We start from the raw sequence: 14,144 nt of genomic DNA, 5'->3' as shown, positions 1-14,144 counted from the left end.
CTTTGGGATTCTCCTTCATTCTGCTCACTAAAGCTATTTCATGACCCCTTTCAGCACGCTTGATTCCTCGTTTAAGGCTGGTCCTACTCACCCAATATTCCTCCAGAGCCCATTCTGTTCTTAGCTGCCTGGACATTATGTACATTTCCCTTTTCCTCTTAACTAGTCGTACGATTTCTCCTCTCATCCACGGTTCATGAATCTTGCCTTTCCTATCCTTTGTCTTCAACGGGACATGCCTATCTTGCACTATCTTTAACCTATCTTTGAAAGCTTCCCACATCTCAAATGTGGACTCCCCTTCAAATAGCTGTGTCCAATCCACATTTTCCAGCTCCTACCTAATTAATCTTCGGGTAAGTGTCCTCCAAGGCAGCCTTCGAGATACACAACTACACAGAATCGCCGAGCAGAAACTGATAGCCAAACTCCATACCCATGGAGACAGCCTCAACTGTGAGCATGGGTTCATGTTGTGCTATTTGTAACCCCACCAGACTGTTCTGTATTTGTAAAGTCTTCCTTATTGCCCTGTTTTGACACCATCATGTGATAACTTGCTATGATCTCTCCACCTTCATTAGTTTGTACAGTTTTGGATTACTTCTTACTTTGGTGAGATCCTTGGCATGTTGGCACTTTACTCACACCGTCTGACACTCTTGATCACCTGCAGAGACTTATTACCCAGCCTATCGACACTCCTCACACCATTTGTATGACCTTGTGATCTCTATGCCTGTACATTCTGTGACGATGTGCCTCCCTGCACTTCACCTGATGAAGCCTGTAATTTCAAATAAATGTGTTGGACTACAACCTGGTGCCTTGTGACCTCTGAGATTGTATCAGGCAAGACAGGTATGCAAGCTATTTCCATGATTGACTAGAATGAATGAATGCTGATGGATGCAAGGTTTCAGATGAAACAATAGCTCAGAGTTTCAGATGAACTGTTTATGAATCAGCCCAGCTCCTCAGATTGGCTCAATCAATCAGAAAATTACAATATCTGATACTGCTTTACATTACACCTTTTCCTGAAACAGAAACGAATTTACATGGAGGAACTAAAATATGTAAATGACATTGCTGTATCAAACTGCCCGAACTACATTGGAGGAATTGACATGTCAGTTACCTGCTGACAAAGTAAATGACAGTGAGCCTGAGCATTTGGGAGTTTTTGAACTGTATATAAAAGGGAGACTTGGCCCAGAGGAGCTAACACTACAGAGACAACATCAGTCCATGAAGAAGGAACGTTGGGAGAGAGAACATCAACATTGACCTTAGCTCAGCCAGCTACAACCAGGGTAGTACAATCGTCTTTACCATCTAGTGCTACCGAAGCAGATTTTAATCCAGTGTAAGAATGTAATAATTTAAGAACTGTGAGGTTACTTAGGAAATAGAGGAAAAAAAAACAATATACAGAATCTGTTTCAATGATAATAATCTGAACTTTTCATGTCTTTATTTTTTCTGATTTATTGGTATGATTTAGTACTTTTGAAGGTCTGTAATGCTAGACATTTTATTTCTTTATTTTTGAATCTTTTTTCCTGAAGAATTTGTACTGAAGAATCTGTACCTAGGTATCTTTGTACCAAAAATGCCATTGTAAGTGTTGACTTGTAAACGTTTCACTGTACACATGTGAATACATGTGACAAGAAACCTAATTCGATTCAGTTCAAGTTAAATCACATCCCGTGCTCAAATACATCTCATTATCAGTCAGTATGCAAGTAAATCTGAAAACCTTGTAACTTCGTTTACCTAGTTCCCAATCCCAACCATCCTGCAGCCACGTCTCAGTAATCGCTACTATCTCATAATCTCCAATTTGAATTTGTGCCTGCAGCTCATTTATTTTATTCCTTACACTCTGTGCATTTATATCGCGAACCCTTATTTGGGCCACATGCTGTAACCTGTCCCTCAGCACTGGTGCTTTATTCATCTGTGTATTCTTTCTCTTTTCCAGTTTAATCAATGTACTTATAGCTTTGCCATTAGCTGCTGTATCTGAAATAGGATTGTTGATTGTTTCTTTACTCAAACATGTTCCTTGATTTTGAAACTTCATTGACTTCAAGCATACTGGAAATTCTTTGCAAGTCTTGAAGAATTGCTATGGAACTGATTAGGTCTCTGGTTGGGATGCCCTTCAGAAGCTCAGGGCAGCCTCAATGGGCTGAATGGTCTCTTTCCACACTGTAGGGATTCGATGAGTCTATGATTCTGGAGACAGACAATGGGTCTGGAAAATATCAAGCTCCCAGACTCTTCTCTCTGATGTTCCCTCTTGATCTACCCATGTCCCTCATAGAGTATTAGAGATGTACAGCACAGAAACAGACCCTTCAGTCCAACCCATCCATGCTGTCCAAATATCCTAGACTAATCTAGTCCCACCTGCCAGCACCCAGCCCATATCCCTCCAAACCCTTCCTAATCATATACCCATCCAAATGCCTCTTAAATGTTGCAATTATACAAGCCTCCACCAAATCCTCTGGCAGCTCATTCCATTCACGTACCACCCTCTGTGTGAAAAGTTGCCCCTGAGGTCCATTTTAAATCTCTCCCCTCTCACCGTAAACCTACGCCCTCTAGTTCTGGTCTCCCCCACCCCCCGGGGGAAAAGACCTTGTCTACTTACCCTATCCATGCCCCTCATGATTTGATAAACCTCTATAAGGTTACTCCTTAGCCTCTGTGCACCAGGGAAAACAGCCCCAGCCTATTCGGCCCTCTCTTATCCCTCACCTCCAGGCTGCTCCTTGACATCACCATCCCAAAGTAGGCTGCTATTTGTCACTCTACACTGATGCCATCCAGCTCTACCTCTCCACCAGCCCTCTCCAACCCTGCACCGTTGTGAAATGATCAAACAGCTTCTCGGATATCCCGGACTGGGGAGCGTAAACATTAAATGTTATGAAGACTGAAGCTGCTGAGCCTTTGACCGACCTGTTCTGTCCCCATGAGGCTCAGTGTTGTACTTTGTTTTGAAATGGTCAGCACCTTGGGATGTTTGATTATGGTTTGATTCTCAGTCCTCTGTCCTGTCACCATCAGACTGGGGAAAGCCACCTCCATGTGACCACATCATGACTGCAATTACATAGCCACCGTTTCCAGAACAACTGTAAGAATGTGTGTGTTTCTCTTAATCACCCAGTGATGTGAAATTTGACTCCTCACTTTGAAAGGATTGATTTTATCGGGAGACTGCCTTGCTCTGTGGTCTGTGTCTCTCTCACCAGCCCTGTTCTGATCTCTTCACCCCCTCCCCTTCCCTCTGTACCCCAGCCCTCCCCACTCTATGCCTCTCCCATCTGCACAACCCCCCTCCTCTCTGTCAGGCACGCCCCTCTTCCCTCTGCACATGTTCAGGAATGAATCTTGTTGCACGCAGTCCCAACCTCCTTGGGCCTGTCTGAAACACAGTGGCTCCATGTTCAGTTTCTACTCCCGGTGAGGTACTGTTCACAAATAAAGTGTTTTTCTCTTTCTTCATTCTCAGGGTGTGGGTGTCTCTGGCTAGACCAGCATTTCCTGCCATCCCTTACTGCCCAGAGGACAGTGAGCAGTCAACCACATTGGTGTGGGTCTGGAGTCACAGGTAGGCCAGTTTCCTTCCCTAAAGGACATGACTGAACCAGGAGGGCTTTTTTGACAAATAATTCATGATCATTCGACACTTAATCCCTGATTTGTTTTTTATTGAATTCAAATTCCTCCATCTTCCATGGCAGGACTCAATCCAGGTTCCCAGAACCTTATCTGGATTAATGTTTCTCGAAATGGAGAAAGGTGACCAGTGGTGTTCCACACGGCTCAAGTGCTGGGGCCTCTGTTGTTTGTAATATACATCAATGATCTGGAAGAGGGCACTGTTGGTCTGATCAGCAAGTTTGTAGATGGCACGTAGATTGGTGGAGTAGCAGAAAGCATAGGGGACTGTCAGAGAATACAGGAGGATATAGATAGACTGGAGAGTTGGGTGGAGAAGTGGCAAATGTGAGGTGATGCATTTTGGGAAGTCTAATTCTGGAGTGAATTATACAGTGAACGGAAGAGCCGTGGGAAAAGTTGATGAGCAGAGAGATCTGGGAGTGCAGGTCCATTGTACCCTGAAGGTTGCTGCACAGGTGGATAGAGTGGTCAAGAAGGTATATGGTATGCTTGTCTTCATCGGACGGGGTATTGAGTATAAGAGCTGGCAGGTCATGTTAAAGTTGTACAAGACTTTGGTTTGGCCACATTTAGAATACTGTGTACAGTTCTGGTCACCACATTACCAAAAGGATGTGGACACTTTGGAAAAGGTGCAGAGAAGGTTTACAAGGATGTTGCCTGGTATGGAAGGTGCTAGCGATGAAGAGAGATTGAATAGGTTAGGATTGTTTTCATTAGAAAAAAGGAGATTGAAGGAGAACCTGATTGAGGTTTACAAAATCATCAAGGGTATAGACAGGGTGGATTGAGATAAGCTGTTTCCCAGGGTGAGGGATTCAATAACAAGAGGTCACGCGTTCAAGGTGAGAGGTGAACAGTTTAAAGGGAGATATACGTGGCAAATACTTCACACAGAGGGTGGCGAATGCCTTGAACGCGTTGCCAGTCGAGGTGGTAGAGGCAGGCACGGTAGATTCATTTAAGGTGAGTCTGGACAGATGCCTGAGTAGGTGGGGAGCAGAGGGATACAGATGCTTAGGAATTGGGCGACAGGTTTAGACAGTGGATTTGGATCAGCTCAGGCCTGGAGGGCCGAAGGGCCAGCTCCTGGGCTGTAAATTTTCTTTGTTCTTTCTTCTTTAACTCAGCAAGAATAGCAAGAGGCCTTTGACTGCAAACATTTCTTACTCATGCATTTATCCAAATATCTTTTAAATGTTGTAACTGTACCCGCATCCACCACTTCCTCTGGAAGTTCATTCCACATGTGAACTACACGGAGTCTAAAATAAATTACCCCAATATCCTTTTTAATACCTTTCTTCTCTCACCTTAAAAATATGCCGCCTGGTCTTGAAATTTCCCACTCGACAGAAAAGATATCTGCCATTCACTTTATCTATGACCCCTCATTATTTTATAAACCTGTATAAAGTCACCTCTCAAGTCACCTTTGCCCCAGTGAAAGCAGCTCCTGCCTATCCAGCCTCTCCTGGTAACGCAAGCCCTCACTTCCCAGCAACATCCTGGTAAATTGCTTCTGAACTCTCTCTCTCTCTCTCTCTCTCTCTCTGAAAGAAGGCAAGGCAGTGGCAGTCTGGAGACTGGGCCTCTATGTTGCAGAGGCTGAACGGCAACTCTTCGACACCACGTCCTAACTCCCCCTTGAGTGCGACCCCACCGTGACCCATCAGACCAAAATCACTCACACTGTCCGAGCACTCATCACCTCCGGTGATTTTCCCTCCATTGCCTCCAAACACATAGTTCACCCCCCCCGCACTGCCCAGTTCTACCGGTACCCCAAGATCTACAAGTCCAACTACCCCGGCTGACCCATTGTCTTTGCATGTTTCTACCCCTCAGAACTCATCTCATCCCACTTCGACTCCATCCTCTGTCCTTTAGTTCAGGCACTTCTCACCTACATCCGTGACATCAACCACATCCTCCATTTCTTCAGTAACTCTCGGTTCCCTGGTCCCCAGCACTTTATCTTCACTATGGATGTGCAGTCCTTATACACATCCATACTCCACAAGGATGGCCTCCAGGCAACACTCCCTTGGACTTTACCTTTAAGTGTATAAGTCCTGATAAGATTTACTTTCCTACAATGCAGCACCTCACATTTATCTAAATTAAACTCCATCTGCCACTTCTCAGCCCATTGGCCCATCTGGTCCAGATCTGTTGTAATCTGAGGTAACCCTCTTCGTTGTCCACTACACCTCGAATTTTGGTGTCATTTGTAAACTTACTAACTGTACCTCTTATGCTCACATCCAAATCATTTACATAAATGATGAAAAGTAGAGGGCCCAGCACCGATTTTTGTGACACTCCACTGGTCACAGGCCTCCAGTCTGAAAAACAACCCTCCACCACAATTTTCTGTCATCTACCTTTGAGCCAATTCTGTATCCAAATGGATAGTTCTCCCTGTATTCCATGAGGTCTAACTTTGCGAACCCATGGGGACCTTGTTGAATGCCTTACTGAAGTCCATATAGATCACATCTATCCCTCTGCCCTCATCAGTCCTCTTTGTTATTTCTTCAAGAAACTCAATCAAGTTTGTGAGACATGATTTCCACACACAAAGCCATGTTGACTATCCCGAATCAGGCCTTGCCTTTCCAAATACGTGTACATCCTGTCCCTCAGGATTCCCTCCATCAACTTGCCCACCACCGAGGTCAGGCTCACTGGTCTATAGTTCCTGGCTTGTCCTTACCACCCTTCTTAAACAGTGGCACCACATTAGCCAACCTCCAGTCTTCTGGCACCTCACCTGTGACTATCGATGATACAAATATCTCAGTAAGAGGCCCAGCAATCACTTCTCTAGCTTCCCACAGAGTTCTCGCGTACACCTGATCAGGCCTTGAGGATTTATCCACCTTTATGCGATTCAAGACATCCAGCACTTTTTCCTCTGTCAAAGCTGAGAGGATGTTTCCCTCATGCGAGAGTCCAGAACCAGAGGACACTGTTTTAGAAAAAAATGGGCACTAATTTAAGACATGAGAAGGAATTTCCTCTCGGAGAGTTCTGGGTCTTTGGAACTCCTTGCCACAGAAAGCTGCAGCAGCCGTGTATATTTAAGACTGAGGGAGATAGATTTTTTTTGGGATTGAAGGGTTACAGGGAAAGTGCAGGAACGTTGGATCAGCTATGATCCTATTGAACGGTACAGCAGGGTCAAGGGGCTGAGTGGTCTCCTCAGAGAGCTAGGAGAAAGTGAGGACTGCAGATGCTGGAGCTCAGAGCTGAAAAATGTGTTGCTGGAAAAGCGCAGCATCCAAAGAGCAGGAGAATCGATGTTTCGAGCATAAGCCCTTCTTCAGGAATTCCTGAAGAGAGCTTCAGTGCAGAGGGATTTGGGTGTCCTTTTGCATCAATCATAGAAAACTAGGATTCAGCTTCAGCAGGTAATAAGGAAGGCTAATGGAATGTTGCCATGTATTGTTAAAGGGATGGAGTGTGTAAGTAGGGGAGTGTTGCTGCAATTGTACAAGGTATTAGTGAGACTGCACCTGAACCATTGTGGAGAGTTCCTCCTTTATTTGAGGAACATTGGAGGCAGTTCAGAGAAGGGTCGCTAGATTGATTCCAGACATCAGGGGTTTCCAAACATGCAGAGATTGAGCAGTTTAGGCCCGTTCTCTCTGGAGTTTAGAAGAATGAGAGGCGATCTCACTGAGGTCTATAAGCTGCTAAAGGGGATTGACAAAGTCGATACAGAGAGGATATTTCCTCACATGGCTATCTAGAATGTGAGGTGATAGCTTTAGGATAAGGGGTAGCAGATTTAAATAGAGGTAGGGAGGAATTACTTTGCTCAAAGGGTCATGATTCTGTGGAATTCCCTCCCCCCCATCCCCACCCCCACCCCCCGCTCCCCCCCCGCCCCACTGAGTACGGTGGATGCTGGGACATTAGTAAATTTAAGGAGGAGACAGATAAATGTTTATTTATTATTGGGTTGTATGGTTATGGAGAGCAGGCAGGGAAGTGAAGTTGAGGCTGAGAATGAAATCAGCTGTGATCATTTAAAAGGTGGAGCAGATTCAAGGGGCTGAATGGCCTACATGTGCTCCCAGTTCTTAAGGTCTTCACTCTCCCCGATACATTGTGGAGTCATAAATAACTTTTATCTTTTTTTTCAGAGACAACTGAAGGAAACGACCATCCGAACACAGTGCTCAGCCCATCAGTATGGCAGGAACAGCAGTAGATTCCCTGGAACTGGCAAAAGCCAGCACTGAGGTTGCAACTGCAGTGGTTGCAGTGAGAAATGCGATGTCAGTTGTTGAGAGTTTAGGAAAATTCGCCTCTGCTGCTGGAGCGGTAAGAGCCATCTTTGGGGTAGCAGCAGCAATTGTTAAACTTGCTATGGGTAATGTGGAGAGTGAGGAGCTGAGATATATGAAGGAGCAGTTCCAGATAGTCAGGAACCAGCTGGATGTCATTTCAGGTCAGATTCAGCAAGTGCTTCAGGCTATCGAACAAAGTACAGTTAATAATCAGTACTTCCCCGTTGAGGAGAATCTGAAAAACCAATTCAGGAAGTACATGGACATCCTGAACGCAAATCCGGAATACCGGGAGAAGGAGAAAGAAGAATTCCTCACACACTTCAATGAGACTAAAGGTGACCAGAACCTTCACACTCTCTATGATGCAGTGATGGGGTATTCTGCCATCTTTGGCAAACCCATTCTGGAAACTGCCATGGAATATGACCAGAGGAACCGGCGTCTGATGGAGGGGCTCTGCTGCCGCCTCAAAGAGCTCTTCTGCATTGGCCTGATTGCCCTGGTGGGTCACTCTGCTATCACTGGGACCGATGTAGAGGCATTAAAGAGAGAGTGGAATGAGAAAATGGGCAAAGTAGAGAATAAAATGAAATCCATGATAGATAAGTGCATCAATGAGTTTGCTGAGCAGGCAGAAATAGATGTTGAGAAAATGATAATTGAAAAGGGTGGAAGAAATAACTGTGAATGTGTAAGTTACATTCTCAATGGTTTATCAAAGAAATATGACTGGGTTAAATGGTCTGTACGGGTCTATAACTCTGTCAGTGGCTTCGACAATCACTGTGTCATTGGCCCCAATTATTTTCACTTTTTCAGACGCAATGGGGTTAATGCTGTTGTCTCCTATGCAATTGATCCAAAACCAATTACTGAAAGTTCCATAAAGCAGTTAATGGAGGGGAAAGATGGCTGGTCTGATGCAAGAAAAGTTGCTGAACATGTGGACAATAACCTTCCCTCTTAGTATGTTGTCCATGTAGTGAGACGCTTCAAGGGTCTGTGGTACCACAGTAACTTTCCTGCAAGTTGTCATTTCTGGGAAAATTACTCAGGTGTCACCCTGTGTGTCCATTCCACATAAAGATCCTCCTGAGTTTTCCAGTTCCTCCTCCCCTGAGTTGATGCTGCTGTGCTTCAGGGGATGAGGTTTTGATTTTTGGATACATTACTCTATCATTGATCAGCATCTATTCCACAAGAAAGTAATGAAATCTTCAATCAATTCTCTGAAGTTTGATTAGGTATTTGACCACTTATCTCTCCCTGACTATGATACACCCAACAGAAAGTTTGTCTCTTTTGTCCTTTTGTGTAATTGGTAAAAAGCTATATTCATTTGATGATCTCTCCAAGATGGCGTTCCCTCCTCACTGTGATAATTGATTCTTTGATCAATATTGTGAAACCTCTTTTCTCTTCCATCCCTCTCTCTATCTCACCTGAATGCCCAATAATGTTATGCTGCTAGTCATGTCAATCTTTCAGACAAGTCTCAGTTACAGCTCTGACATCATACTCCTACAAGGAGCATGCTCCTGTGTCTGTTCAGATCGAACCCATCCAACTTAGACAGGGCCCACCGTCTCTAGAATTGAAAGCTTGGTTTCCTGCATCATCTCTCCAGTGACACATTGATCTACTCTACCCTTCCATTCTCATACTCTCTACTCCATGACACGAAGAAACACCCAGAGGTTGCTATCTTTAAAGGTCTGCCTTTCAATTTCCAACCTAACTCCCTCTGTCTACTTGCAGGACCTCATTTCTCTTTCTCCCTCTGATCACTGGTCCCAATATGGACCATAAATTCCAGCTGATCACTGTTCCCCCTCCCAGTGCCTTTCAGTTATTCCATGACAAATCAGGGTCTGACACCCAGGAGGCAACACATTGATACATCACGGCTTTGAAATGCCCTCACAAGTGACTCCCCGATCACTACCGCCCTTCCACACTTCTTCCTCCCTCACCCTCACCCTGAGTATCTGGAACACCCACAATGCCATGGCATTGGCTCTGGCCGGGCTCCACAAATGAACCATCATTTTGGTTTGCAATTGACCTACATTTGGGGAACTCCCTCTTGACCTGCCTGGTCCCCTTCTTCTGTCTGGTCACCCCTTCACCCTGTCCTGACATTTCCTTAAGCTGGGGGAGGTTGGGGGGGGGTGGGGGGAGGTTGGGGGGGGGGTGGGGGGTGGTGGAGGGGGGGTGGGGTGTAGGGGGAAGGGTTGAGGAGGAGGGGTGACCACATCCTGAAATGCATTACCCACAATTCTTCCACCTGGTGAATGCCCCATGCTCCACCCAGCTGCTCCTGTATCCAAAGGTCAGGCTCACACTGCTCCAGTCAGAGGCACTTCCTGGACATACTCACCCAAGGTACAGGAACCATCTCGGATTTCAGGAATGGGATAACCATGAACCTCGACTCCCCAGTCGGACCTTCACAGAATAGAAAATCTTCCTTTTAATTTACACTTACACTTACTGAAGGATTGACCAGACAAATGCTATTCCTGTTTCTGCTCCAGTCCCACTCAGGTCCACGATCAGACTCTCGGCTCCCCACCCCCTCCCCTCAGTGACACTGTCACAGGGTCCCCACCCCCTCAGTGACACTGTCACAGGGTCCCCACCCCCTCCCCTCAGTGACACTGTCACAGGGTCCCCACCCTCCCCTCAGTGACACTGTCACAGGGTCCCCACCCTCCCCTCAGTGACACTGTCACCGGGTCCCCACCCCCTCCCCTCAGTGACACTGTCACCGGGTCCCCACCCCCTCCCCTCAGTGACACTGTCACCGGGTCCCCACCCCCTCCCCTCAGTGACACTGTCACAGGGTCCCCACCCCCTCCCCTCAGTGACACTGTCACAGGGTCCCCACCCCCTCCCCTCAGTGACACTGTCACAGGGTCCCCACCCCCTCCCCTCAGTGACACTGTCACAGGGTCCCCACCCCCCCCTCAGTGACACTGTCACAGGGTCCCCACCCTCCCCTCAGTGACACTGTCACAGGGTCCCCACCCCCCCCCCCCTCAGTGACACTGTCACAGGGTCCCCACCCCCCCCCCCCTCAGTGACACTGTCACAGGGTCCCCACCCCCTCCCCTCAGTGACACTGTCACAGGGTCCCCACCCCCTCAGTGACACTGTCACAGGGTCCCCACCCCCTCCCCTCAGTGACACTGTCACAGGGTCCCCACCCCCCTCAGTGACACTGTCACAGGGTCCCCACCCCCTCAGTGACACTGTCACAGGGTCCCCACCCCCTCCCCTCAGTGACACTGTCACAGGGTCCCCACCCCCTCAGTGACACTGTCACAGGGTCCCCACCCCCTCCCCTCAGTGACACTGTCACAGGGTCCCCACCCCCCTCCCCTCAGTGACACTGTCACAGGGTCCCCACCCTCTCCCCTCAGTGACACTGTCACAGGGTCCCCACCCCCTCAGTGACACTGTCACAGGGTCCCCACCCCCTCCCCTCAGTGACACTGTCACAGGGTCCCCACCCCCTCAGTGACACTGTCACAGGGTCCCCACCCCCTCAGTGACACTGTCACAGGGTCCCCACCCCCTCCCCTCAGTGACACTGTCACAGGGTCCCCACCCTCCCCTCAGTGACACTGTCACAGGGTCCCCACCCCCTCAGTGACACTGTCACAGGGTCCCCACCCTCCCCTCAGTGACACTGTCACAGGGTCCCCACCCCCTCAGTGACACCGTCACAGGGTCCCCACCCCCTCCCCTCAGTGACACTGTCACAGGGTCCCCACCCCCTCAGTGACACCGTCACAGGGTCCCCAGCCCCTCCCCTCAGTGACACTGTCACAGGGTCCCCACCCCCTCAGTGACACTGTCACAGGGTCCCCACCCCCTCCCCTCAGTGACACTGTCACAGGGTCCCCACCCCCTCCCCTCAGTGACACTGTCACAGGGTCCCCACCCCCCTCAGTGACACTGTCACAGGGTCCCCACCCTCCCCTCAGTGACACTGTCACAGGGTCCCCACCCTCCCCTCAGTGACACTGTCACAGGGTCCCCACCCCCCCCCCTCAGTGACACTGTCACAGGGTCCCCACCCCTCCCCTCAGTGACACTGTCACAGGGTCCCCACCCTCCCCTCAGTGACACTGTCACAGGGTCCCCACCCCCTCCCCTCAGTGACACTGTCACAGGGTCCCCACCCCCCTCCCCTCAGTGACACTGTCACAGGGTCCCCACCCCCTCCCCTCAGTGACACTGTCACAGGGTCCCCCACCCCCTCAGTGACACTGTCACAGGGTCCCCACCCTCCCCTCAGTGACACTGTCACAGGGTCCCCACCCCCCCCCCCCTCAGTGACACTGTCACAGGGTCCCCACCCCCCCCCCCTCAGTGACACTGTCACAGGGTCCCCACCCCCCCCCCCTCAGTGACACTGTCACAGGGTCCCCACCCCCTCCCCTCAGTGACACTGTCACAGGGTCCCCACCCCCTCAGTGACACTGTCACAGGGTCCCCCACCCCCCCCCCCCCTCAGTGACACTGTCACAGGGTCCCCACCCCCTCAGTGACACTGTCACAGGGTCCCCACCCTCTCCCCTCAGTGACACTGTCACAGGGTCCCCACCCCCTCAGTGACACTGTCACAGGGTCCCCACCCCCTCCCCTCAGTGACACTGTCACAGGGTCCCCCACCCCCTCAGTGACACCGTCACAGGGTCCCCACCCCCTCAGTGACACTGTCACAGGGTCCCCACCCCCTCAGTGACACCGTCACAGGGTCCCCCACCCCCTCAGTGACACCGTCACAGGGTCCCCAGCCCCTCCCCTCAGTGACACTGTCACAGGGTCCCCACCCCCTCAGTGACACTGTCACAGGGTCCCCACCCCCTCCCCTCAGTGACACTGTCACAGGGTCCCCACCCCCCTCCCCTCAGTGACACTGTCACAGGGTCCCCACCCCCTCAGTGACACTGTCACAGGGTCCCCACCCTCCCCTCAGTGACACTGTCACAGGGTCCCCACCCCCCCCCCCTCAGTGACACTGTCACAGGGTCCCCACCCCCCCCCCCTCAGTGACACTGTCACAGGGTCCCCACCCCCTCAGTGACACTGTCACAGGGTCCCCACCCCTCTCCCCTCAGTGACACTGTCACAGGGTCCCCACCCCCTCAGTGACACTGTCACAGGGTCCCCACCCCCTCCCCTCAGTGACACTGTCACAGGGTCCCCACCCCCTCAGTGACACCGTCACAGGGTCCCCCACCCCCTCAGTGACACTGTCACAGGGTCCCCACCCCCCTCAGTGACACCGTCACAGGGTCCCCACCCCCTCAGTGACACCGTCACAGGGTCCCCAGCCCCTCCCCTCAGTGACACTGTCACAGGGTCCCCACCCCCTCCCCTCAGTGACACTGTCACAGGGTCCCCACCCCCTCAGTGACACTGTCACAGGGTCCCCACCCTCTCCCCTCAGTGACACTGTCACAGGGTCCCCACCCCCTCAGTGACACTGTCACAGGGTCCCCACCCTCTCCCCTCAGTGACACTGTCACAGGGTCCCCACCCCCTCAGTGACACTGTCACAGGGTCCCCACCCCCCCCCCTCAGTGACACTGTCACAGGGTCCCCACCCCCCCCCCTCAGTGACACTGTCACAGGGTCCCCCACCCCCTCAGTGACACTGTCACAGGGTCCCCACCCCCTCCCCTCAGTGACACTGTCACAGGGTCCCCACCCCCTCCCCTCAGTGACACTGTCACAGTGTCCCCACCCCCCTCCCCTCAGTGACACTGTCACAGGGTCCCCACCCCCTCCCCTCAGTGACACTGTCACAGGGTCCCCCACCCCCTCCCCTCAGTGACACTGTCACAGGGTCCCCACCCCCCTCAGTGACACTGTCACAGGGTCCCCACCCTCCCCTCAGTGACACTGTCACAGGGTCCCCACCCTCCCCTCAGTGACACTGTCACAGGGTCCCCACCCCCCCCCCCTCAGTGACACTGTCACAGGGTCCCCACCCCCCCCCCCCCCTCAGTGACACTGTCACAGGGTCCCCACCCCCTCAGTGACACTGTCACAGGGTCCCCACCCCCTCCCCTCAGTGACACCGTCACAGGGTCCCCACCCTCCCCTCAGTGACAC

The 14,144-nt window shown here is 50.7% G+C and overlaps 1 protein-coding gene across 1 annotated transcript; it reads left to right on the top strand.

The window, feature by feature from the left end:
* Nucleotides 1-1,214: 1,214 nt before the first annotated feature.
* On the top strand, nt 1,215-10,178 carry LOC140480914 (uncharacterized). The gene is made up of 3 exons (XM_072576499.1): nt 1,215-1,316; nt 3,536-3,634; nt 7,863-10,178. Exon 3 carries the CDS (start codon nt 7,912-7,914, stop codon nt 8,977-8,979), a length of 1,068 nt encoding a protein of 355 aa, XP_072432600.1. The 5' UTR covers nt 1,215-1,316; nt 3,536-3,634; nt 7,863-7,911; the 3' UTR covers nt 8,980-10,178.
* The last annotated feature ends 3,966 nt before the right edge of the window (nt 10,179-14,144 follow it).

The sequence above is a fragment of the Chiloscyllium punctatum genome, chromosome 8 (genome assembly GCF_047496795.1).
Source record: "Chiloscyllium punctatum isolate Juve2018m chromosome 8, sChiPun1.3, whole genome shotgun sequence".
Classification (NCBI taxonomy): domain Eukaryota; kingdom Metazoa; phylum Chordata; class Chondrichthyes; order Orectolobiformes; family Hemiscylliidae; genus Chiloscyllium; species Chiloscyllium punctatum.
Note: the sequence above shows the minus strand (reverse complement) of the source record. Positions and strands in the feature narration are given on the sequence as shown.

Coding starts and splice junctions, on each gene's coding strand:
- LOC140480914 (XM_072576499.1), top strand. CDS start 7,912: ATGGCAGGAACAGCAGTAGATTCCCTGGAACTGGCAAAAGCCAGCACT.